The sequence below is a fragment of the Cynara cardunculus genome (assembly GCF_001531365.2).
Source record: "Cynara cardunculus var. scolymus isolate 2C chromosome LG 13, CcrdV1, whole genome shotgun sequence".
NCBI lineage: Eukaryota > Viridiplantae > Streptophyta > Magnoliopsida > Asterales > Asteraceae > Cynara > Cynara cardunculus.
The window spans coordinates 15,988,561-16,007,873 of record NC_037540.1 but is presented as its reverse complement, the minus strand read 5'-3'; the positions used below and the strand labels follow the sequence as shown (position 1 = coordinate 16,007,873).

General features: G+C 32.3%; 1 protein-coding gene and 1 non-coding gene across 3 annotated transcripts; both read right to left on the bottom strand.

Annotated features, from left to right (window-relative positions):
- Positions 1 to 14,410: 14,410 nt before the first annotated feature.
- Positions 14,411 to 17,072, bottom strand: LOC112525476 (probable mediator of RNA polymerase II transcription subunit 36b). 2 transcript variants are annotated; one of them, XM_025135617.1, is made up of 7 exons: positions 17,051 to 17,072; positions 16,675 to 16,958; positions 16,282 to 16,377; positions 16,107 to 16,184; positions 15,839 to 16,015; positions 14,954 to 15,022; positions 14,411 to 14,817 (listed from the first exon to the last, which is right to left on the bottom strand). In XM_025135617.1, exons 1-7 carry the CDS (start codon positions 17,070 to 17,072, stop codon positions 14,641 to 14,643), a joined length of 903 nt encoding a protein of 300 aa, XP_024991385.1. In that variant the 3' UTR covers positions 14,411 to 14,640. The 2 variants fall into 2 exon arrangements, with proteins under 2 accessions (XP_024991385.1, XP_024991386.1); XM_025135618.1 differs by having other exon boundaries at positions 14,649 to 14,817; positions 14,954 to 15,017.
- On the bottom strand, positions 15,395 to 15,466 carry LOC112526194. Its single transcript, XR_003070526.1, has one exon. It is a non-coding gene; the product is annotated as a small nucleolar RNA snoR60 (small nucleolar RNA).
- Positions 17,073 to 19,313: the final 2,241 nt, after the last annotated feature.

Genomic DNA, 19,313 nt, shown 5'->3' with positions numbered 1-19,313 from the left:
TTATATATGTTGGCAAGTAAGATTGCCCAATAAGAAGACCATCACGATTGGGGAAGGTTGATGTATTCAATGAAAAAGAAATTATTAAAATATTTTATGAGCATCCTATTTGCTTTTCTTTGTGCTGCGGTGTTAAACCCATATTTAAATGTTATCGGTGTTGAAGTTTTAATTATACAAATATGTGTGACTTTTGATTAGATATGGATAAGGATAATTCTTTCTCAATGGAACAAAAACGTTTGTTTAATCGTAATTTTCAAGATTTATTTGATCATTACAAACATTTTTATGGAGGAGGAAACCAACAACGAAGCTCTTCAAGTCGTGGGTTTGAGGGTTCTAGTTCTTCTTTTAGTGGTCATCGACAAAGTCGGAAAGAGTTGATGACTAATTTAATGAAAGATGTTTTAAATAAATCAAGTAAAAAAAAGTATTTGATAACAATTTGGGTGAACTAAATATGTATATGCATACTAACTTTATGACTGCATGCCTTACAAATGATGTCAAAGATTTTGAAAAAATTGATTTATTAGATTTTTGGAAACAAAAACAACCACAATTTCCGGTTTTGGCGTGCATCACACGTGATATACTAACAATCCAAGCTAGTACCGTAGCTTCGGAGTCTGCCTTTTCTCTTAATGGCAGGATCATTTTCATACATCGAACAAGACTAAGCCGGAGTCTGTGGAGTGTTGCATCTGTTTGAAAGATTACTTGGATAACGTTGATAGAATTCAACACACGACATTATTAGAGATGGAGATTGAAGCAGTGGAAGAAAATTTGGAAGAAAATGTAATCACCATGGGACTAAGCACGCCGCCAACTAGTGATACCGACGACACTTACTCACAATATGATGATGATGAGGAACTCGACATTGATGACTTGATGACCAAGAGGCTATTAGAAGAATTCAAGACACTGGAACTCTTCAAATCAATCTGATATGAGATACCTATGAAAATTGATGAATAAAACGCATTTTTAAAGTGTGTTTGAGTGACGCATACAGAAAATTTTATAATGTATTAACAATATATATATCATTAAAAAAATAAAAAAAATTATTTTTTCGACCGGGACCGGTTACAATAGGACCGGTTATGGCCGGTTTTGAAATAGTGTGGGACCGGTTGGGACTAGGCTCGTTCCTGTCATTTTATAGGCCTTGTGCGAACGTAAAAACATGGCCCACTACGAGAAACAAGGCTTTTAGCAACGACATTTGTCTTCGCTAAAAGTCCATTTATCATTAGAAATAGTATATAACAACAACATATCGTCGCAATAACTTGTGGCGGAAATATGTCATCGCTAAAAGGTGCATCGTCAAAGCTCACTTTTCTTGTAGTGACCCTCGAGAAGTAAGAAAAAAAGTTCATTACATGTTTTTCATTTTGTAGAAAATTGAGTACAAGAAATGCCAATAATTTACTGAGAAAAGAAATCTTATTTATCCTTATTATAGATATATAAGAGAGTATTTAAATTTACGTACTTCTTATTAGGTAATTTGAAACCAGGAATATATAAACTGTGGTTGATAAATTTTTATAAGAAAGTAAGAATTTTTTTAGTTCATAACAAGAAATATGTGTTATTTTGATTATAAAAAAAAAAGAGAATTTATGTGAATGAAGTAATCGTGAGGGTCAATGAGAGATTAATAATAGAGAAGATTATCAAGGTCTTCTAGACAAGTAGACAAATGAGGATTAATAAGAATAAGGAACAAAAAATGATCCATTGAGATTCAATAAAAATAAATAATGAATTAAACATATAATATGCAAACTCAACAAATTTGTTTGAGTACTTAACTAGAATCTCGTGGTGTGGTGGAATTATAATGAAAGATACATAACTAAAATAAGATGTAAAGATTAAAATTTTATGGAACACGACATATATAAGATACATTACTAAATACATCTAGTAGGGAAAATTTATTGATTAATTACCATGAAACACGTCATATATCATAATAACAATAGATTGATTATCAAACAACATTAAAATATTTTATGTAGAAGCAAAAATAGATTCAATAGTCAACAAAACAATTGGAACAACATAAACAAAAAACAAATAACAAATAGTCAATAGAAGCCGAACAAATAGATTAAAATATCCAACAAAAATATATAGCGATAGCAAGCATATAATCTTAACGTTGAATTGTTGAAGTACGAAAACAATCAAGTATATAGAGATAGCAATAGCCAATGTCATTGGACTTTACTGGAGATAAATTTTTTTTAGATAGGCAATAAACAATAGCATATGATGAATGACCAATTATTTTTTTTTCTTCTCTAATGTAATTAGTTGATATATTTCTGGGTCCTTATTATCTACTAAATTCTTTTTGCTTCTTATTATATGCTAAATTTTTTTGAGTTTCTTTAATTTATTAAAAAAAATTTAGACTACTTATGTATGTTAAGGGAAAAATTTGGGCCCCTGATACTTTTAGGTCCTGGGCGTGCACCCGTGCCGCCCTCCCCCAGGGACGGCCCTGGTTGGGCCCGGCCCTGCCCGAGATCGATTTTTGGCCATCACTATTGTAAGACAATGAAATAACGAAAATGTATACTATATTTTTCTCGTTAATTTGACTTCCATATTTGTATGTTTTTTTATTATTTTTTCATGATTTTCAATTTTCTATTTATTTACCGTTTTCCATGAATCTGATTCTATAATAAGATAATATCATGATGATATAAAATAAGTGCAAATCATAATTTGGAAATATCTTAGGACTTTGATATTTTATAATTAAAAGTTAACGAGTCTCCATTACCTTGATATTATTTTATATTTATATTTATATCTGGTGGTGCTAAAAAAACTAATAATGAACCAAACATTTTATGGTGGAGGCTGTTATTGCTTTCCACATGCTTTGATATCAATGAAAAATAAACAAATCTAAAACCATCAATTATTTTCTTGCACAAAAATACGTACATATACATATAGGGTTGGGTTCACGTGAGACCATGCTATTTTCGTAAGACCCGTGAGACCACATTTTTACACTTGAAACTTCACAACAAAAACACTGTAAATGTTTAAAAAAGTTGAACCTTCACAGCAAAAACACTGTGAAGGTTACCTTCACAGCATTTTGCTGTGAAATTTCAAGTGTAAAAAGCTGGTCTCACGGGTCTAATGAAAACAGGCTGGTCTCACGTGATCCCAAATCTATACATATATATACATATATATACATATATATACATATACATATATATACATATATATATATATATACATATATATACATATACATATATATATATATATATATATATATTGGGAGGGGAAGTTTACTTTGTAAACCATGTTATTTATACAAATCATACATACCTCATTTAACAAATCATAACTTTTTTATTTTGTTCATTTTTTGTAATTATAAGAGGTTGATTAATCATTTTTATTGTAAAGGGTGTTAATCATGAATATTATCATCTTCATTATTTTAATTTTAAAGAAACACATGAAACAATTTCATTAAAGTTTCATTAAGTATTATATGAAACAATTTCATAACCATATATGAAACAACTTCATCGAAAAAAATTAACATATGAAACAATTTAATGAAAAATTTTCATAAGATTAAACAATGAAATCGACGGATGAAGGTGGTTTGCACGGTTTGTACAAATTGAGTGGTTTGCATTTGATCGCTCTCTCTCTCTCTCTCTCTCTCTATATATATATATATATATAAACTATCAGTGTGTCTGTGCAATGCACCGGACGATAAAGGAGAAAAACTATCACATGTAAATCCAACCAAAAAAACCTTTATATTTTCATATATTGAATAAAGATAACTAAATTGCAATAAATAAGGAATAAGAAATATTCTTCCCAGAACCAATAGTAAAAGTAAATATTTTCAACAGCTTCAAATTTTATAGCCCTATCAAGTTCGTATCATTTTACCCAAAACCTAATAAAAACATTTAAACAAGGGAATAGATAAATCTGTACAAAAGCTTCAAAATTTTTGACACAGAGAAGAAACCTGAGATTAGAAGACCAATTACCTACTTTTCATGATTAACGCCTTCCACGTAAAAAATTTGTATATCATGTTGCTTGTTATCCCACGGTATGTACTTAATTGATGTTGACTCTTCCCTAAACCTTGATGACACCCTTAGTTATTAGTGTACTAAATTTATAAAATTTTGAATTATCATGTCTACGCATCTATACACCATTTCCATGTTCTTCATGATCATGGTCATTATTTCCAGTTATCTGTTACTTTTAAACCTAAAATTAACATGACCTTCTGATTCGCCTTCATAACAACTGTTGTAATAACATCAATCTTCAAAATCATTCTAACATATTGCCACAAAAAATGTTGCTGAACATAGCAAGAACTTACCTACAACAACTACAGATAATACTAATAATAATTACTTGACATCAAGCTTCAACCAAGGATGACAACAACATCATGAAAACATACACTGCGACCGGCTGCAATGAAAACCATCAGTGGCTTCCAATGTACCCTGACATTAGGAGGCATATAATTTTAATGTAAGGCCGCAAACCAAATGAAGGCATTCATTCAAGTGGAACCCCATGGAAAAAAAAGTACACAATCGAACTAATGGGGAAAAAGGTGATTGTTTTGCATTTTTGGAAGAATGACGTGTTTCATGTGAAAAAAAAGCCATACCGGTTAGAAAAGCTAGTACCATTATAATATTAATGCAAATATGATTCTTATAGATTACAAAGAAATGAACATAGTTTCTTATACTTTTAGAAATAAATATAACTTCTTAAAATCAGTGGCATAATGGGAGGTTTGTTTTGAACCATCTAAAAGAACATATAAGATCAAATGTATCTTCCCTTTACTTCTTTGATCACTCATACTGATAGTTTTAATAGTTCATAATGTAACACAACAAATTGGTGATAATATCCAGGAAAAAAGAAGTAGTAATCTCAACGACCAAGCAAAGGAGAATCCACAAGATGGGGCTCCAACGGAGTTACAGTTTCTAAAACAGGGAAATTACCAGATAAGAAACAACTACTTGCATGCAACAGTTCTATTCAATGTTCAAACATTATACAATCAAAATCTAGAAAAAGATCTGTATCAACATTTTGATGGCTAGATGATTTGATCAAGTTTTATTGGAGATTTAGAGAAAATTATCCAAAAATCAATTTATGGATACAAATGGAAATCATTATGTGATATGAACATCGTAGAAATTAGAAGCTAAGTTATATACTTCAACTTGTATAACATCAAAGTTGTTATAAATCAAGCTCCAACCACTAAATTAGCAGATTCATAACCCTAAAACCTATCCTGCAACAACCTTGAACTCCATTTAGTGACTTTTAGTGCATAATGGTTGTGGTCGAACCTGAAACCGTTAGACAATGTTGATGCTTATGTTTCTTGAAGTCCCACCTTTTGGAGTCTTTAACTTAGGATGTGGGTAAGAGATTTGATACAACAAGGGAGAGTTTTGTATTTGAATTTGGGAGAAGGATTCATAGTTCTCCGTCTGAACTTTGAAAAATTTGATTGTTTATTAGAAATGCAAATCTGATCTTGAACTAGAGTAGCCATACGATGATGGGGAAAGAAAAGTCTGCAATGGTAAAAAGAAAACCCTCAACATACCAAAATCTATTTGGAGCGGCAGATTTAACATCAACACACAATTTGATATTTGAAATCTGAAATCTGAAATCTTAGAGTAGAATGAGAGAAAAATCGTCCCGCCCATTTTGTAGGTAGAAGCTGGAATAGGGAGGAGAAGAAAAGAAAGCATTATACCAAACGGGATCTGTTGAGACGGTTTTAGAAGAAATGGAGTCTAGGGCTCCATTTTGGTAGTACTGAAAAATCAGTGTATTAATAAGTTGTACATCATGCATACAACCTTGTAATTAATAGATTTTGTAATTTTATGCTTTAAAAACTTGTACTTAATGCATAAAAACTTGTCTTTAAGATTTTTATCTAAATACATTAACTGTAGTATAGATTATATCAATCATTAACATATATTTCATTATCTTTTTTATGCATAAGTTTCTAGTTGGAATTAAAGATGCATTAAAAAGCACAAGAATGAAACCTGAAAGAGCTTGGGCTGAGCAAGCTTGAGTCTAGACCCGACCTTAAAGACCGTTCAAGCCAAAAAAAATTCAAGACGCGGCCCGAAAAAATCCAGAAAAGGGCTGGCTTCCAACCCTAAAACTCGACGCTTATTTTGCTTTGTGAAAACAAATTTGGAAGACGCGTTGCATATCTAGTCGTAACTTTTCTCTTCTTAGTCATAATAGTCCAATCTAAAAATGGTCATTTTTTAACTTATCAAAAGCAAGAGTTCAATATAGGTCATTCTGGCCCAATCTGTAATGCCTAAAAAAGATGCGCATGCATCAATCAATTGGTTGGGTCCACTCCATTACCGGTTCGGTCCTAAGCTAAGAATATGCTTATGTTCAAATTAAGTCAGATATTTGGATTAATGATATGTTTTAGAACTAATGCAAAGTAAGGACTAGAGATATAAAAGAAGTTAGAGGGAATTATACATGTATAACTACAAAGAACATAAATAACTTACAAGTACCTTGCAAGGAGAAGAAGTTGTTGGTCCTGCGATATAATGACTTACATAGAATGCATTTGTAGAAGGGAGTTGAATACAAACACAACAATTCACTTTTAATCCTATATTTTGTACATATATGTTACGTAAGCTAGTAAGGTAAGATTTGTGATCCTAAGCAATCTAACTAGTGACAAATTTACTAGCAACTGAAAGAGTGAGAAAGGAAAGTACTCTTTCAAATCTGAAGGACTAAGTTCTTCAGATGGTGATATCGATTTTGGCTAAGAAAATATAACTCATAAGTTCTTTGAAAACAGGTGAATAGCGATGTATGACAAGGATGCCTTAGCCACCACTGCATTAAATGCTACTATCCAACTTTAACGTGTCTTCATCCGATTTGCCAATCCATGCATGCTCGTACTCTTCATTTCATCCTTTGTGGTTGATGTAGAAACTTGTTATCCTATCTCATCATTTTATATGTAGAGAGAATGGTAAAGAGAGTATGGCACTAATAAAATAGTGTTGGAAGAGTTGGCGATCCAAACTTGTTTCACAAGTTTACCCTCTAAAATTCGGCTTGTCAATAATGGTATTTGTCAGATTTCCTCATGTATTGATCATCTTTCGGCTAGATGACCAACCAGTCCACTTCAGTGACGATATTGACCTTACTTCAACCAGTCTTCGATTTTGTTGAATGTTTTTCATCTTGGATCAATATAGATAGTTACAAGACTTTTACAAAGAAAAATCTTTTATATTCCGAAATAGAACTTATACGTTGGATTCCAGCTATAGAGTAATTATGAAGTTAGAACATCGAATTCTAAATAACTTAGAACAAAATATGAGTTTTTGAAAATAAAGATAGAATAGCCAGAAGGATAGGTCAACCGGATCAAATCTAAGATTTGATCTTACATTTTATTTAAGCTATAGATCTTATGGTGACCAAAATCCGATCATTTGAACTTCCTAAGGTTCAGATGTTAATCTATATTATATCTGATTTTTGTTGTTCTCATAGGATATGAGTATTACAAGGCAAGTGATAAGAATTTCTTTCTAAGTTTTAAATCATATGCTAGTTGTATTATTTACAAATATAATAGTTGAGACCAACAATATCCTCCTATTTGTTAATAATACAAATAGCTTTCCATGAACGAAACACTTTGAAAAAAAAAAGGGTATCAAAACTCATAAGCGAAAAATAAAATTTGAATTCATGAATTTAATGATCCATTTTTGTATTCTTTCTATCTTTTCTCTTTCCGATCTTTTCTTTTCCTAAGGCTTTTTTTCATTTATTTTATTTTGTTTTCTTTCATCCTCTTCTTTCCTTTTATTTCGGATTACGAGACAATGTAAAGAAATACATATATATATATATATATATATATATGCAATTAAAAGGTGATTACATAATACCGTAGGTGGATTTCAGAGGCTGTAGATGAAGATAATCTGTCCTTTGGTTTCTCCGAGCAACATCATTTCTTGCTTTTCTTTCAACAACCTCATCCTCATGCATCATCTTGCTCTTTCCTTTGTCTATGATTGTAATTTGACTTCTCCTTTGCTTCCCCTGAGTTGAGTATCATATTTTCTCCTTCTCGACATTAGAAGGATTCATTGCTTTCTCTGTGTTGCTGGTCGAATATGATTTTGATTTCTCCCCCTCAGAAGCAAGTAGATCATCATAGAGGAGCTGATCATCTCTTGTGATCTTTTGATCTGAATCATCCTTGTCCTATACTGAAGAGCAAAGGACACCGATTAGAAGTTGTTCATGAATGTTCCTCCACTGGTGTCTAAATCAACTTGTTTTGATCATTCACTTTGGAATGAAGTTGTTATAAGGATGTGGCAAAGCACTGAATAGACACGAGGATACTTCTTCTTAGATTTTTTGGCTAGCCTTAGTCTATTTTCGGAAAGAGATTATGCGTGTTATCATGCGCTGAACTATAGTTACGTTTCTAAAAGTTGATGAGATAGAGAGAATGAAAGAGGTGTAGTATGAGGAAAATGCATTCGACGATAAGGTGGGAATTGATTATCCGATTGTAATAGAGTAGAGTTTGAAGTTAAAAATTGTTCATCAAACATCGGATTATGTATGGGTCTGTAAAAAAAGTCTTGTATCTGGAGGACTATAGATGAATCCAAATCAACACTGCCATATTTTAATCCAATGAGTCGACAATGTCCTTTGAATAGGGCATTGAGGAGGTGGTTGGGGGTTCGGATTCCATGGGTCAGGTATGGCATGGATGAAATACTTTGGAGAGAAAGTCCATCTCTAAGAGATCAAAATGGACCTTAGCAGTATCTCTGATCATCGAAGGAATATCACAGTTGTCTAGGAAAGCAAAGTCTTGTTCATATCTATTATCCGATGGTTGTGATATTAGGAGAGATGCCAATGGTTCTATGGGTATCATAATCTCAAAAGAGAAGATAGGATCAAGCTTTGGCCAATAAAATCAAGATCTTGATTCGACAAATATTGAATCCGAAGACCAATTTCAGAATTATTAGAGAAAGTTCTAGATTTTTTATTGGATTTCTTAGAAGTTGAAGATGATGATATTTCTTGATAATGTTTTCTAAGAGAAACAATTTAGACATTGAAAAAGAGCCTAGTTGATTCTCTAGTAGAATGGTCATTTCAAGAAAGACCATTAGTTTTAGCAAAAACAACTACATTTGTCGACATTGCCGGATCCAAAGGAACTACCCTTGTGTGCATCGATGTAAATGACAAATGATTTGAGTAAACATCAAATGGTATTTTAGATGGAATCTTGTTTTTGAGCTTATCTGCAATCAACAGGGAGATGAATCAGATGTATAGGATTTTTCTTTACCGACCACAAGAGTTTGAAGTATGTCTTTGACCAAAAGGAGTTGAATATGAGGCTGCAACGATGGCTCGAGTTGCTCAAGGACTACAACTGTGGACTACGCTACCACCTGGGTAAATCAAACTTGGTGGCAGACGCTTTAAGTTGGAAAGAGTATGGTAATGGAATGTGAGCCATGCTTACAAGAATCGACATAGTGTCTAACCCAACCGACCGGATCAAAGTGTCTTGGTTATAGGTGCTCATGGAAGAAAATGTCAAGGATGAAGTGATGGTGAAACAACATATGCTCTTGACTGAATATGGTCGTGGTTTGAAACTCTTCCGAGGTGATATATGGGTGCCCAAGGTTTGGGGAAACCGCGATTTTTGTTAGAAGACACATACAAGTCCAAAGGCTCTATTCGTCTGGGTAGCACCAAAATGTAAAGAGACTTGAAGTTGACATACTTGGTAGCCTGTCATGAAGTTGGACGTGGTAAACTAGGTGGAAAGGTGCATGACTTGCCTACAAGTGAAATTGGAGCACCAATGACCATATGGGAGTCTTCAATCCTTGGAGATCCCGAAATGGAAGTGGGAACACATCACCATAGATTTTGTGACCAAGTTGCCAAAAACCTTAAGAGGTCATGACACGATATGGGTGGTGGTGGATCGCTGACAAAGATTTCTTACTTTTTGGTGATGCGAGAAACCTTGCCGATTGATAAGTTCGCCAAATTGTATATTGAGGAAGTCATCTCGAGACATGACGTGTCGTTGTCTATTGTATCCGACTGGGATAGTCGGTTCACTTCTAATTTCTAGAACAACTTGTAAAAAGAGTTGGGTACGAGGGTGAAGTTGAGTACGGCTTATCACCCTCAAACCAATCTTCAAATCAAAAGGACCATTCAAACTCTCGAGAACATGCTTATATCGTGTGTCATATACTTTGGCGGGAATTGGGACTCTCATATACCCGTCTTGGAGTTTGCTTGCAACAACAATTACCATTCTAGTAAGAATAGATTTAATTTTTAAAATTTGTTGTAACAAATCCAAATATTATTAATTATTTTAATCAATATATTATATTTTTTAACTTTTTTTACCATCTTGTTTGTATTAGTTAATATATTAAATTATTATAGATTTGTTTCGATTATATTTTGAAATATTATAATTGATTAATTTTTCAAGATGCCTTTTTTTGTCATTTTACATTCTTATCAGTTCGTTTTTGTCAAACATGATTTATAATTATTTTTTTGATTAACCTGGATATCCAACCCGCTATGTGAGCCAACTAATCTCAGGGCGACCACCTGCTTTATAGGTAGCCCGGAATCACCGCATTTGAACATCCGTGGCCATAAGGGGATTTTTATTCTTCCTTGGATTTGAACCTGTGACCTCCTTGTACTTTCGATCTTTAGAGCCAAGCTCAAACCAATTAGGCACCACCCTTATGGTTAAACATGATTTGTTTACCAGCTATCTTATCAGTTATTTTGCCAAACATAACCAAAATGTTATGTTTTTGCAATAAAAAAAGTGTTTATGCATGATAATATGGAGAAGTATATTAAAATGCCATTTCTTTATTAAAACTATATGTTTTGTGAAATATGTTTTGTTCATAAAACCATAATTGATCACAAAGCTTAAAACTTGTGTATTCCGTATAGTTATATTAATTAATATAAGACAAGAATCACAAAAAAAACATAATATCTCGTGAATGATGACTTTTTTGTGACGTCGAAATTGTATTTATGGTCTTATATCAAATAAAACAGTACTACGTCTAGAAACACGTATGCATCATACTAAGGTTTCTTAGATACGTTATTGCAAAATATCTTTATGATGGCAAAAGAATTCTTAAGAAGATAAAAAAGAAATACCATCAACTTATTATATAACAGACAATATATAAGTTATCAAAGTAAAAATATTTACATTTTCTTTAATCACAAGTTGTCCAGATCAGTTTTTATGTATCTCGACTGATTTTATAAACCCATCTTTGTATTTTGTCAAAAGAACTTTTTTTTTATCTCTCATTCTCTCTAGCGGTTTAATTTTGAATGTCAAATTTGTATCTAACGTAATTATATTTGATTTTTATAGTTTTAGTACCATTTTTTATTTACAATATTTGTTTTTATGTAATCTAATTGTTGAGTTTTTGTACATATATAATGGTTTTAAGGAGTGTTTGGAATTGCTTATGTGAAATAACTTCTACGTTTCTACAAAATCACTTATCAACTTATTATAAGTCAGAAGAGTTTAACTTCAAAAACTCTTTATTACCGGTTTGACACTGATATAAGTTGTTTATCTAAACATTTAAAAGTACTTATTACCGGTACCACAACAGAATAAGTCAATAAGTTGTTTCTATAAGCAATCCTAAACACCCACTTAATATTAAAAAATAATTTACAACATGAAAAAGAGAAGCAATAAATAATAGAGAAATAGGGGTAGGGGTAGGGGGTAGGGGCATGACATTTGGTTTAGGGTTTGGTAGAAAAGGCATTGTTTGGTTTCTTGATATTTAATAAATAATATTGATTAGAGATGAAGGTATGATGGTGGTATGCTCACATAATTATTTTATTACAAGAATCTAAACTCCTTTCTTTATTTTTTGGTGTCTTTATATTAATTAAAACAATATTCTATTTATTTACTACACATATAAATGTCTTTTCTATAAAAAAAAAGTGAAATAAAATAAAGATAAACTTATATCTATTTCAAATTATCTGTTTAATTTCTTATTAAGTTATGTATGAATAAAGTTGTTTCTGTAGATTTGTTTGTTTGTAATAGGTTGGAAATATTTTTATTTGTAATGATTTTTTCATAGATGGAAGTAGTGATGGCCAAAAACCGGTCCGGACCGGGTTGGGTCGATCCTAATCGGTCCCAAGCTTTCTTATAACCGGCCATAATCGGTCCTGATCGAAAATGGTAAGACTGGTCAAGGTTCTTCATAACCAGTTATGGGCTGTCAGTCCCGACATTAAAAAACAATTTTTTTAAATTTTTTTAATGATATATATATATATATATATATATTTAATACATTATAAAATTTGTAATTTGGTCATTCAAATACACTTTTAAAATGCGTTTTAACATAATTAAAACTACATTCTCTTACAAAAATACATTATAGAATTATTTGAAAATACATTTATTTATAAAATTATTTGAATTTCCAGGCCGAGCCGGGCTGGTCCATAGTTGGTCCCATAAGCAGTCTCGATCCCATGAAATTGCCAAAAACCCTAATATGTCTCGGTTTTCGGTCCCATAACCGGTCCTTACCGGTCCCGGGTCGGGACGTCCTTTGATCCTGGTTCCCATTGGCTGGGCCGATTTTTGGCCATTACTAGATGGAAGTAAGTGTTTTCTTTATTGGGAGGATAAGTTTGAAAAAAAACTTGACTTTTTACATAAAATTCTTCTCAATAAACTTACTAAATAAGTCATATTTCTATATCATTAAGTCACTTACGAATAATCATATATAATTGAATAAATATCTTACTAAACTGTTGAGAAAAAGGTTTCTAAATCACTTGTTTGATAAAGAAAAGGTGGTTGCCAACAAATTTATCAGATTTCACAAATTTATCATTTTTGCCTAATCTAATTTATTGAACATTCAAAGTAAAAATAAATAATTTTATAATAAAAATACATTATTATTTATAAAAAAAAAAAAACTCTTATTAAAACGATTAGAGTCACACCGATACTAAATAATAATAAAAACATGGAAATACTTAGAAAAATTAATTAAAATAGTTATTTTTATCAGTAAAATTCACCTCTTAGTCACTTTTGTGCAAGATTTACCAAAATATCATAGGTTCATAATTTTACATTTGTTTGCGAACCTAAGTAAAATATATAAATAACAATTTGCAAACCTGGATGAGAAATGTAAATCTTTTTACAGATCTGTATGAAAAATGTAATTTTTTTTTGCGGATAGGGATAGAAAGTGTAAATTTGTTGTCATTTAGATAGGTCCGCAATTGCGGACGTTGGCTTTGCGGATCTATGACTATTTTAGTAAACTAAGAAAAAAATAGCTAGGAGGTGAAACCAACCCTAAAAAATGACTATTTTAATGAATTTCTCAAATACTTTAGATAGATAAGAATAAGAATAAATTATTTTGGATTGAAGTAAAGGATCGTTTAGCAAATGTTTAACAGATAAGAGTTTATTAAGTACTTTCATTTATCTTATCATGTAACATTCTTGACCATCAAAATAAATCGTTAGCAAACATCTAAACCACTTATCATGTAAGACTTATTCCTTGTGTCTCTTACCAGGTAACGTCATCAGTCCTTATCATGATCAGTTGGTAAGTTTATTGTTATCGGTAAACATTTAATAAACTGTTCTTAAGTTTGTTATGATAGATTTTTGTTAAAAATCAATTTTGTCTACATTTTTATTTTAGTTCAGACTGCAAAACAAGTGTTCATTTCAAAAGTAATCATTTTCTCATTCTAATCCTTAATTACAACATAAGAAAGTTTACCAGTTTATTAAAAGTAAGATTGTATTTTCTTTTTAAAATAATTAAAAAGTGTAATAATTACAAATAAATAAAAATAAAATTGTATTTTCTTTTTAATAACTAAAATTATGTATCTTCTTTAACATGGACATCTAATTTGCCATAGAGAAAGTAATAAAAAGCAAAAGCTCTTATTTTCATATTTGCCACACAATTAGAAGTTTAGTTAGTCTAAGCTTGATGACACTTTTTCAACAGAGCTCGAATAACCTACAATTCAACTCGGCTAATTAACACCCCCTGCCAACAATTGTGAATGCTATAAGAAACAAACAAAGTAGAATAAGTTTTAAAAACCAGAACCCATATTTGCTAACAACTGGTTTTGGACAGCAATGTGGCTGCAAATTTAATAATTCTACCAAAATCTCAATGCACCAAGCAACTTGATCAATCAAGAAATATGGAGTGAAAGTGAACCAAGTTGACATCATGAACTTATGAATTTGGTACATATATCGACCCTGCAAATTTCTCTTAAATCACAAAATGCAAGAAAAATATATCGTTGCATACCCTATGATGCGGATTTCTGTTTCTTTGGGACACGATAAGCTCCAACCACACAAGCATGGTCTCGTTCAAAGGGTTCAAGGGTCACCTGCTCCATAGGCTTAAACAGTTCTGCCTGAAGCTTCTTCACTTCGGAAGCAAATACTGCCTCTGCTGGAACCGTAGAATCTATGCAGTTTGCCTAAAAACAGTTTCCGACCATATTTATGATTTGTGAAACATAAATTATACCAAAGGATCAAATAAGAAGGTTTGATCTACGTTATGATATATGGAAAACGATTTATGTACAAATACAAGAATCAAGAAGAACAAACCTTGATCGATATAACAAAATAGCCTCCAGTTTTCAAGAAATAAGATGCATTGAGTGCTAAAATCCTAGCCTGCAAATGGATATAAACTATAAAGCAAGGGTAGCTAAACAAGATATATAGCGAGGATAATAAGGGAATATACAAACCATTACCTACAACCAAATAATCAAAACCACCAAGTAATTTATAGGGTATGGAGGGTAAAATTACAACAGAAGGCACATAAGATGACCCCAAATAATCAAGCACTTAGAACTTAGAAGTAAGATGTTCGCACTGAACTTACTTTAAAGTATTCGTTTTTAAATCTTGATGAAACAAGGTACACACAAACCTCTACTTTTGTTCAAAGAAAAAGTAATTACACTTGGCATACCCTTAGAAAAAATTCAAAGAAAAAAACAAGAAACCAGATACCCAACTAAACAAAATGTCAATTGATGCATCAGAAACTCGGTTTTTGCATCATCCAGGATGTCCTGAAGGGGAATCCGAGTAGCTCATCATCTGCTATGTTGTAATTCAAAACGAGGAAGAAATAGAAGACATCTATATATATATATATATATATATATATATATATAGGATGTAACACAAAAGTATTATTAACTTCAATAACAGGAGAAAAAAGATACCCACATCGATATTTTGAAGACTTCAAGAAATGAAAATAATAATACTTCTACTGAAAATAGACCATGGATTATGTCCAAAACACTGTAAAGAAGTAAAACATCTCATTAAAAAGAAAAGAACTGCAAATAATGATATGCAGCCTGGGAAGAACATTAAATTCAAGCAAATAATGTTAGAAAAAGAAATGCAAGAAAATTGCCGAAACCAAAGACAATAAGAGATGCGGTGAACGATGAATGCAAAGTAAACCTGATCAGGTTGAGCAACATCAGAAAATATAACATCAACCATGCCAACAAGCATCCTGTATTTGGCCGGATGTCTAGCATCTTCAATAATAGGAATAACATTCGTTCGCTTTTTGGCCATATTCACCAAGTCCCTACCGCTTCTATGAGAGAATTCCACAGCATAAACAACTCCAGTCTAATAATAGCAAAGAAACTTAATGAGTGATGACTTGATGGTGATTGAGATATGAATTGAAAGAAGCCAAAATCTATGAGAAACTACTTACTGGGCCAACAAGATCAGAAACATGAGAAACAGTAGTGCCAGATGCAGCTCCAAGGTATAGCACACGAGAGCCAGGTTTCTGAACAGAAAAAAAACAGCAGGTAAGAACAGATTGCCAATGTTAAGCCTGATTGAAGTCACACATTCAGATGTATGATTGACGATACAAAACTTACCATCCAAATATTGTCAACACCACCAAGAACGGCAGCAGCTAACTTCGACCTAAATGGGTTCCATACTCTATATTCGATCTTGGTTCCATCTTCAATCTGAATACGAACAAAATTAGTCTATGCAATACCATGCAATCGATAGGACTGTGTTGCTAGAAACTAGACACGTTTGAGTGTTTAATTAATGTAAAAATGAAGCTAAAGGTAACGGATCCAAAAGTTTTGGTCATAAACAATAAGCTTCAATGGAGATGAAGATATCACAAATGAAGATTGATCAATTATTTAAGGAGTGAAAGCATTCATAGATTTTCACACTACACCTAAACCTAATATATGTTAAATTACACCGAAAAGGTTAATTGGAATTTAATTAATAGACAGAACTTGTACCTGAACAGAGATCCTCTTCTCATTATAGACAGCTTCTCCAGGGACCATGTTCCTGGTGCAAAGAGCATCTTCCTTACCTTTAGCAATAAATACTCCATCGTGTCTATGTGGCTCAACTATAACCTTACTCCCTCCCTTCATCCCACCACCTCTACCACCACGTCCCCTGCCGCCACCGCGTCCTCTACCACCACCAGCCCCTCTTCCACCACCGCTGAATCCTCTTCTACCTCTACCGCCACCATCTCCACGGCCACCCCTGAAACCGCCGCTTCCACCACGACCTGTAAATCAAATAATAACAAATTCATTTACTACAAAAACCAAGTGAATCAAAACGAGAAACGAGATGTTAGCATTGAAGGAGGAGACATGCCTCCTCTCATTGGAGCTCTCATGTTTTCGTGCAAGAAGTGGATTACTAGTTCAGTTAGACGTGTTGCTACCTGCTAGGGTTTATGTGTAAGCGAGCGAGCAGGGGCGTTTTATAAGAATTTAGGCTTTAGGGTTTTGGTTCCACATTTCTCGATCCTACTCCATCATATACTCTTGAGTAAATGTCCCTATGGATTCTAACAAATTGTTATTTTAATGTCTCTGTTTTTAACATAAGAATTTTCATTCTTATGATTTACAATTTATTGTTATCTTTATTTTTATGATTTATAATTTATTTATGTTTTTGCCTCTATGGTGTACAATGTTTTGCTTTTCTAGTACGTCATGCTTAAAGGTAGGTGTTAGATTTAGAGACAAAATAATAATGAATTATAAACCATAAAGATGAAAACCACATAGAGAAAAAAGGTAATTTACTCTATATATTTTCTTTATTATATGTATCGGCTAGCTAAGCTGGGCCACGTGAAATGGGCTTGTCCTTAGCCTAACCAAAACTAAAGCCCGTTTGAAATTTAATGGATTTAGGTGATTTGATCTGATCGAATTATTTATTAGATGTTGGATTTTGTCATTTGATCTAATCATCCATTGGACAACCAATTTAACGAATGATTGGATCAGATCGATTCCATCTATTTGATAGTACTATTGGTTATTCATTTGATCGGATTGGATTCATCCAATATTTTTGATACAATTTTCAACCAATTATTCCACCATTTCAACCAATTATTCATGTATTTTTCTAATTTATTAAACCATAAACAATATCATAATATATATATATATATATTAATATATATATATATATATATATTAAATGGATTTGTAATCGGATGCTCATTGAATGGTAAGTGGATTGGATCGGTTCAATTTATTGAAATTTGAACTATCATCCAAAAACCAAGTTAAAATGTCACACGCTCGTTATGATTATGAAATTTTCATTCCTCTTGGGATTGGAAACCAAATGGGAGGAGTTATTGAATGGACTAGGTCTTGTTGGAAAGGTTTTATGCTTAGTCCTAGGGGGCGACCCAGACCTCCATAATTGAGTAAGTAAGAGGACAACAAGCAAAGAGTCCTAGCTCTAGCTCTCGAAATAAACCGCCTCTTCCTCTGTCCTAGTCAATCCAATTTGGATGTTGAAAAATGAAATAAGATCCAACCAAATTATGATTAGTCGTAACTAATTAGATCGGTTGATTCTAAATAGATCGTTTATGGTTAATCGTTTAAAAGTGTAGATTTATTTTAGGAAGCCATTTGGCGTCTAGCCATTATGAAATGCTTGTGCCATTTAAATCAAGGGTCGTGGTTGAGTTGGGATAAAGAAAAGTTGTATCGAAAGCCATTTGGGGCATTAAGGGACCTCCCATGCAATTGTGGTCGCGCAATAAGTCGCAAAAAGGCTTAAAACATAAAGCAAAGTGTCGGACTGGTTACCAGGCGAACTAAGTTGCTTACCAAGTTTCCTGAGGCTCTGAATTGCTGATTTTTGTGTCTGGACAACTTTCCAAGCGACCTAAGTCACGAAAAGCCCCATGTGTTTCTAAGCCTCTTTTTGGTGAGGGTTTGCTCACTAATGCTCTCGTTTCATTTCTATCTTCTTGGGAGGGATTCTTGAGCTATATGTGGTGATTTTTAAAGGTTTTTGAGCGCAAATGGAAGGATTAACATGGATGTTGAAAATCTATGGTTTGAGTCTCAAAGTTTGGTTGAAATCAAGGTTTGTCTTGGAGATGAAGACCTCTATAGTAGAGCTTTGGGTGGAAGGTTTCAAGTTCTTCAAGAGGTAAGTTTCTTGAGTATTTTGAGCAATATATTTGAGTGATCATTGTAGATTTGAAGTTTGTGTTGATATATGGTACATTTTTGGTCTTCAGTTGTTGTTTTGAGAAGATTTCTAGAGATCCTCGTTCATGGATTCAAGTCTTCATCTTTTGGAAGCTAGAGATGAGTTTGGAAACTAAGTTTAATCTAAGTTCAAGTTGTTTTGTGAAAACTATGTATATGTAAAAAATGTCCATTTTGGAGTCTTAAAATGTTTTCTTGATATATATATATATATATATATATATATATATAAATATATAGACACATTTCGATTTCAATGTTTCGTTTTATTTTTTATCTATGTCGATATAATATGATATTATATAATTTTGAGAAAATGATAATGCTTTTATTTTTGAATAAAATATAAATTTAAAAATATCATATAAAATTTGCAAAAA

Coding starts and splice junctions, on each gene's coding strand:
- LOC112525476 (XM_025135617.1), bottom strand. CDS start 17,072: ATGAGAGCTCCAATGAGAGGAG. Junction 16,185..16,281: donor GTGTTGACAATATTTGGATG/GTAAGTTTTGTA, acceptor TTTTCTGTTCAG/AAACCTGGCTCTCGTGTGCT. Junction 16,016..16,106: donor TTTCTGATCTTGTTGGCCCA/GTAAGTAGTTTC, acceptor TGCTATTATTAG/ACTGGAGTTGTTTATGCTGT.